At 57.4% G+C, this 7784-nt stretch overlaps 1 protein-coding gene across 1 annotated transcript in view; it reads right to left on the minus strand.

The window, feature by feature from the left end:
- Positions 1-4591: 4591 nt before the first annotated feature.
- Positions 4592-7784, minus strand: part of SHOX (short stature homeobox) — a 12774-nt gene continuing 9581 nt past the window's right edge. Inside the window, exons 3-5 of the mRNA XM_017518356.2 lie at positions 7559-7616; positions 7376-7464; positions 4592-4837 (exon numbers count right to left, since the gene is read on the minus strand). Coding sequence (XP_017373845.1) covers positions 4592-4837; positions 7376-7464; positions 7559-7616 — 393 coding nt within the window. The remainder of the gene's footprint in view (positions 4838-7375; positions 7465-7558; positions 7617-7784) is intronic.

Genomic DNA, 7784 nt, shown 5'->3' on the forward strand with positions numbered 1-7784 from the left:
AAAGAAAAGAAAGAGGAAGGAAGGAGGGAGAAAGAGAGAGGAAGGAAGGAAAGAAGGAAGGAAAGAGAGAGAAAACAGACAGGGAAAAAGAAAGAAGGGAAGAAAGAAGAGAAAAGAAAGAAACAGAAAGATGGAAGGAAGGAAGAAAAGAAAGAAAAACAGAATCAAAGGAAAGAAGGAAATAAAGAAGGAAATAAAGGAAAGAAAGAAAGAAAGAAGGAAAGAAAGGAGAGAGAAAGAAAGAGACAAAGAAAGAAAGAGAAGGAAAGAAAGAAAAAAAGAAAGAAAAAAGAAAGAAAAACAAAGAAAAAGAAAAAGAAAGCAAGAAAGCAAGCAAGCAGGAAGGAAGGAAGGAAGGAAGGAAGGAAAGAATGGGGCGTTGGAGGCGGGAACTGCTCCCAGCCCAAGCTGAAAATCTCACTTCCTTCCGTCCCGCAGTTTCGGTGACAAAGAAGCAGCTCGCCCACATGTACCCCACACTGTTTTGGGGACCAGCCATCCACGCGACAGAAAGTCACCCAACTTCTCTCCGGGGAGAAAAGCGGAAGACCCCGCCGGGCTGAACAGAAACAAGCACTCCACGCACCCAGTCCTCGGGGTTGCCTCTGCTTCGGGGGGCCCATTTTTTTGAGACGGAGTCTGGCACTTGTCACCCAGGCTGGAGCGCAGTGGTGCCATCTTGGCTCACCGCAACCTCCACCTCCCGGGTTCAAGTGATCCTCCTTCCTCAGCCTCCGAGTACCTGACATTTTAGGCGCCCCCCCACCATGCCCTGCTAATTTTTGTATTTTTAGTAGAGACGGGGTTTCACCATCTCGGCCAGGCTGGCCTTGAACCCCCGACCTCGTGATCCACCCGCCTCAGCCTCCCAAAGTGGTGGGATTACAGGCACAAGACACAGTGCCCGGCCCAGGAAATCTATTTTAAAAGTTCTGATTCGGGCCAGGCGCAGCGGCTCACACCTGTCATCTCAGCACTTTGAGAGGCCGAGGCGGGCAGATCACCTGAGGTCACGAGTTTGAGACCAGCCTGGCCAACACGGTGAAACACTGTCTCTATAAAAACACACAAAAAAGTAGCCAGGTATGGTGGCGGGCACCTGTCATCCCAGCTACTCCGGAGGCTGAGGCAGGAGAATCCCTTGAACCCGGAGGCGGAGGTTGCGGCGAGCCGAGATCACGCCACTGCGCACCAGCCTGGGGGACAAGAGCGAGACTCCGTCTCAAAAAGAAAAAACGTTAAAAAAAAAAAAAAAAAGTTAAGATTCTACAGAGACCAGGGATATGTCTTTCTGCTCATGTGGTGTCAGCTTTTTGTGGGGAGGAAATTATGACAGATGGTTAGGTTTCGATTTTTCAAAACTACTCTAAGCCATTTTGGGGAGAAAAAAAAAAAATATATATATATATATATATATATATATATCGGGATGAACAAACCTTACCAAGCACTTTTCCCAAGTGTTACATACTCTGATGAATGAAGCCACGTCTCAAAAATTCAAAATGCAATTCTTCTTTTAAAGAAAAATTTCAGTTTAACTATAAAACCCTCTCTTTCTCTGTCTTTTTTTTTTTTTTTAATTACCAGGTTTTTAAAAAGAAAACTGAATGAGGCAAAGTGTCAAAATGCCCCGAGTTAAAAGAACCAGAAGGTGATTCTTCTTTCTCCGTCTGTGCCGTTTTACAGGGGTCCTAACTTTTTTAAATGGAAAAACGTTGAAGGGGCTTTTAGGTTTGTATAAAGAGTTATCAGAAGGTAGAATTGAGACAGGTCCAAATGTAGGTGCATTTCAGCTCACTGACAAGGTAGCAAGTGTTCTCTTAGGCCGGGCGCGGTGGCTCCTGCCTGTCATCCCAGCACTTTGAGAGGCCGAGGTGGGCAGATCACCGGAGGTCAGGACGTCGAGACCAGCCTGAACCACATGATGAAACCCTGTCTCTCCTAAAAATACAAAAATTAGCCAGGCGTGGTGGCAGGTGCCTGTAATCCCAGCTCTCTGGGAGACTGAGGCAGGAGAATTGCTTGTTCCCCGGGCGGTGGAGGTTGCAATGAGCTGAGCTGGTCCCATTGCATTCCAGCCTGGGTGACAGAGCGAGACTCCATCTCAAAAAAAAAAAAAAAAAATGTTTTCTTATATGGCAGGAAAAAAAGTTTTTTTTTTTTTTTTCTTCCCAGCTCGGTCAGGGAGAAGTATCTAAATCAGAAGCTGGGAAAGAAAACCGCCCAGGCTGAATCCGGGAAGGTGCGGGCATGGTTTGGAAATGAGACAGTTGACCACGGAACGTTTCTAACGGTGGACTGGGAACGCACCTAAAACATGCAGATAAATCTTGGAGGTCGGGAAGCCCTTGTTGTGTTCCCAAAAAACCAATCAGAACATGCAAAGTAGATCTCCCAAAACCTGGGTGCAGAACCCTGAATGCTTTGGGTCGGGTCATTTCAAGCGAGCGTCCACACCACCCCAGCAGGGATGGCAGGTTGCTATTCAAGCTTTATAAAACGGGGGGGGGGGGGGACCCTGGGAGGCCCAGGTGGCCGATCACCTGAGGTCAAGAGTTCGAGACCAGCTTGGCCAACAGGGCAAAACCCCGTCTCTACTAAAAATACAAAAAATCAGCCGGGCGTGGTGGCGGGTGCCTGTCATCCCGGCGACTCAGGAGGCCCAGGGAGGAGGATGGCTTGAACCCGGGAGGCGGAGGTTGCGGTGAGCCGAGATCGCGCCACTGCCCTCCAGCCTGGGCCACGTAACACGTCTCTGTGTCAGAAAACAAAACAGAAAGAAAAATCTAGGAGGATGCTGAGCCTACAAGTTGGAAGCACTTATATCTGCAAAGACCTTCCAAGTCCCTGGATCTGTCCCTAGCTTTTACAGGTCATGTACCAAACTCACATCCCGACACCCCCGATCTCTTTAATCCCCTTTGGAAAGACACAGCCACAGGCACCCAGGAAAGACTGCCGTGGAAAGACTGCACGGCACCCAGGGCAATGTCCACACCATGATTTCTGCCACAGGCCCCGAGTGGCCGGGTGGCCAGCGCTTCGAAAAGACGTCATGCCTTTACACCTCAGACGCTGATGGGGTCAAGAGTGCTCTTATTTTTTTTCTTTTAAATCTATAATATTTATAATATTGCACTTCATTGCATTTCACTAAAAGTAAATTCTGCACCAGTATGATACCTTCAAACCACGAGTCCACATCTCAGGCAAGTCATTTGCGTCTGAATTCTGCAAATCAGCAAAAAAAAAAAAAAAAAAACCCAACCCAAACCAAACCAAAACCCAGTCGATTGGGAACCAAATACTGCAAAAAGTTGTCAAGTCGCCTCTTCTGTGGCACAAGGGACCCCGACCCGTTCCAGTGCTGTGGGGCCTGCTGTGTTGGCGGACCTCATGCTCCTCAGTCAGGTCCCCGGAAGGTGGGAGTCTCCACGTGGGAGGTTCGAGTCTCCCTCCCGTCCCCTTGTCCCCTTCCAAGCCCCGGTTCGCGTCCTCAGCCTCAGCCAGAGAACGGTTTCCTTATTGCTGCCTGGGAGGGTGGGGGGCGGTGGAGGGGACCCCAGCCCCTGCCTCCTGAGGTTCCAAAGTCCACATTCAGATCCACACCGGTTCTGCAGCTCCTTGGACGAGGGAGGGTGTATATGGCAGTGAAGAAAATCCTTGGCAACGAAGAAATGGCGTTTCCATCGGAGACCAGCCCCGGGACCTTTGCAGTTTCCTCGACTCTAGGATCTTCCAAACGTATGTAGTTAGCCGCATGCATGGAGGGGATCAGCGGAGGAAGACGCAGCCAGGTGGGGTTCCCCTTCTCCAGGGTCCCAGGACGCACGCGGGGCCTTGGAGAGGGGCCGGGCAGGGCGCACGGCGGCTCACCCCCTCCGCCTTCTGCACCATCTCCGCGAGGGTCTGGCTGGGTCGTGCGTGGACCGTCCCAGGAGACCCCTTCCCAGGTCTCTTGCCGGAGCCCCCGGATTGCACGAGCACGCGGGTGCCACCATGGTGCGCTGAGGAGCCCCCGGGGTGGAGGAGCAAGGAGGAGCCCCCCTGTTGCAGGAGCGCACGGGTGCAGGTGGGCTGGGGAGCCCCCAGGTTGCAGGAGCGCACGGGTGCCGGCGCGCTGAGGAGCCCCGGGTTGCAGGAGCGCACGGGTGCAGGTGGACTGAGGGGCCCCCTGGTTGCAGGAGCGCACGGGTGCCGGAGCACTGAGGAGCCNAGGGGCCCCCTGGTTGCAGGAGCGCACGGGTGCCGGAGCACTGAGGAGCCCCGGGTTGCAGGAGCGCACGGGTGCAGGTGGACTGAGGGGCCCCCGGGTTGCAGGAGCGCACGGGTGCCGGCGCGCTGGGGAGCCCCCGGGTTGCAGGAGCGCACGGGTGCTGGAGCACTGAGGAGCCCCGGGTTGCAGGAGCGCACGGGTGCCGGCGCGCTGGGGAGCCCCCAGGTTGCAGGAGCGCTGAGGGCCGCGTTGGCTCCGGGCGGTGGGAGGATTTCGCAGGGGAGGTGCAGTGCAGGACGCGGTGCAGGCGGGGTGCGCGGAGCCCCAGGGTCCGGAGGCGCGCAACGCTGGCGGGGGGACCGCGCGCTGGGGTCAGAGCCCCAGGGCCTCCGCGTGCTTGCGCGCCTTGAGCCGCAGGTCAGCGATGCTGGAGTTCTTGCTGTTGCTCTTCGCGGCGGCGGCGACCACGGCGGCGGCCGAGGCGGACTCGGCCAGCGACGCGATGGGCAGCCCGAAGGGCGGCGGGGGGAACATCAGGTAGGGCGCGTGCGCCGCCAGGTGCGGGTGAAGGTGCGGGTGCGCGTGGGCCACGCCTTCCAGCTGCAGCTGAGCCTGGACCTGCGGAGCGGACCCGGGCGCGGTGAGGGCGCACGATGGGGGCTGGGGGACCCTCCCCGTACCCCCGGCAGCCCCAGAACGCGTCTCTTCTCCCCTGGGGAGCGTCACCCCTTCTCCCACTCTGCAGACCACCCCCCACCCGACTGTCCTCTTTCCCCCTGGCCCAGAGCTGGCGCTGCCTTCGGGACCAGCCGGGCCAGGAGAATCCAAACAGGTCCCCGCAAAGCGCATTGGAGTGGGGTTCACATCCGGGCGCCCACCAGGGAGTTCCAGATGCGCTCTGTTTGCCGGGATTGGGGTGTGAACATCAGCTCACCCCACCGCCCCAAGTAGGGAACACCAGCTTCCCAAGCCTCTCCCGGGGACACCTGCTCCCCAAGCCTCTCCCGGGGACACCCGCTGCCCAAGCCTCTCTGGGGGACACCAGGTCCCCAAGCCTCTTCCGGGGAAACCAGGTCCCCAAGCCTCTTCCGGGAACACCCGCTCCCCAAGCCTCTCCCGGCAACATCAGGTCCCCAAGCCTCTCCCGGGGACACCCGCTCCCAAGCCTCTCCCGGGGACACCTGCTCCCCAAGCCTCTCCCAGGGACACCCGCTGCCCAAGCCTCTCTGGGGGACACCTGCTCCCCAAGCCTCTTCCAGGAAAACCAGGTCCCCAAGTGTCTCCCCCAGTGACGTCAGGTCCCCAAGCCTCTCCTGGGGACTCCAGCTCCCCAAGGCTTCATTGCGCAAAGCCAGGCAGGCCTGCGGGCCCCAGCGGCCTCATTTCACTGGGTCCTGAGTCCCAGAGACTGTGCAAGAGGTGGGCTCTGTCTGCAGCCTGGAGGCCACGTGCCCGGGAGGGGAGAACAGGAGGGATATGGACCCCCGTCCTTACGGCCTGAGCCGTGGAAACCTGGAGAGCTCCCACTTGGGTCCGTTTCTGAATTGTTCATTTATGATTTATACGTTTATACCTGCCGCTCCCAGCCGCCACCCCCAAAGCCCTCCACCCTCAGCCAGCAGAGGCAGAGGCCAGACGTCTGGGACCTGAAGTCTTTCAGCAAACAAGCACCCAAATAAAAACCCCCGACCTGTCCCTTTGGAATAAAACGGTCAAGAACGGAGGCCACGCGTTCCCCCTGCCAGCCCCGCCAACCCCGTTCCACACAGGCTTGCACTCTGAACCCCCAAACTGGAAACCGAAGCGGAGCCCTGCTGTGTCCAGCCAGGGCACACGTGGGCACTGCGCCCTCTTCTCCCGCGACCCCGCACCTCCTTCCACGCACTTCCCAAATGCCCCCCATGCAATCCCCACACTGAGCCAGGGCAGAGGGGTGCCCTCGAGAAGCTTGGGCTCCGCAGCTGACTCCTGACCCCTTGGGCCAAGGAATCCCAGCGGCGCTCCCTCCCAAGTCAGCTGCGAGCTGAGCAGGGTGTCCCCAGCTCAGAGGTGCACAGCCCAGGACGGGGTCCAGGAGCCGGGCAGACGCCCCAGGCCCTCAGGCACTTGGGGGGTTTGGTGAAAAGGGCATGGGTTCCCCCCGGGACAGCAGCTCCCCAATCCTCTCTCCCCAGAACACCAGGTCCCCAAGGCTCTATCCCATCTCTGACACTCAGGCCCACACATCCCACCTTCCTTAACCAGGAAGACAGCCAGGTGGGGGGTGCCTCTCTGGGTGGAATTTCTCCCCACTCTGATTTTTGTAAGATTTCTGCTTAAGCCTGTATATGTGTCCACCTTTCCAAAGGTGGCTCTTGGAGTTCACAGCCTGATTTATATATATATATAAATTTTTTTTTCTTTTTTTGAGACGGAGTCTCAGAGTCTCGCTCTGTCGCCCAGGCTGGAGCGCAGTGGCATCATCTCAGCTCCCTGCAACCTCCACCCCCGCAGGTTCCAGCCATTCTCCTGCCTCAGCCTCCCGAGTAGCTGGGATGACAGGCACACGACACCACCCACCCCCCCTACCCCCAGCTAATTTNCCCGCAGGTTCCAGCCATTCTCCTGCCTCAGCCTCCCGAGTAGCTGGGATGACAGGCACACGACACCACCCACCCCCCCTACCCCCAGCTAATTTTTGTATTTTTAGTAGAGAGGGGGTTTCACCATGTTGGCCAGGCTGGTCTCGAACTCCTGATCTCCAGTGATCCGCCCACCTCGGCCTCCCAAAGTGCTGGGATTATAGGCGTGAGCCACTACACCCAGCCTAATTTTTGTATTTTTAGTAGAGATGGGGTTTCACCATGTTGGCCAGGCTGGTCTCGAACTCCTGACCTCAGGTGATCCGCCCACCTCGGCCTCCCAAAGTGCTGGGGTGACAGGCGTGAGCCCCCGCGCCCGCCCGGTCCAGCCTGATTTAATATGTGCCAAGACGCTTCTAAATGCTCCCTTGGAAAAGCCACTGCCTCCCTCCCCGACCCCCCAACCCAGGGCTAGCCAATTAGTCTCCAGGAGGAGCCGGGAGTGTCAGGATTTGGGAGCCATCGTGGGTTGGGGGGAAGCAGAGGAGGAGGCGACGGGTCCCCGGGGCTCTTCAGAGGAAGGAAAATAAGCTACCTGTTGGAAAGGCATCCGCAAAGCCCCCATATTCACGTAGGGCGCCACACGGCAGGCGTCTAGGTGGTTGGCCGTGCCCAGGATGACACCTGTGGTGAAAGACAGGAGGTGTGAGTGTGGGGGTCCCCCCCAGGAAGGCCCCCCCCCAGCTCCAGGGTCCCACCCCCAAGCCCCAACACCCACCTTTATGCATCTGGTTTTCCTGTTTCCGGCATTTGGCTCTCCGATTCTGGAACCACACCTTGGCGGAAAGGCAGACAGAGTTGCACAGAGTCTGAGAAGTCAGCCTGGCCCCGGCAGGGAGCACCCTCCTACCAGGCTGAACGGAGCCCCTCTGCACCTCTGGGAGCCCGGAGGTAACTCATGGGGGCGATGCCAGCCCCTTACTGCCCCTCTGTGTCCACCCATG

The sequence above is a fragment of the Cebus imitator genome, unplaced genomic scaffold, assembly GCF_001604975.1.
Source record: "Cebus imitator isolate Cc_AM_T3 unplaced genomic scaffold, Cebus_imitator-1.0 Scaffold672, whole genome shotgun sequence".
In the NCBI taxonomy this organism is placed as follows: Eukaryota; Metazoa; Chordata; class Mammalia; order Primates; family Cebidae; genus Cebus; species Cebus imitator.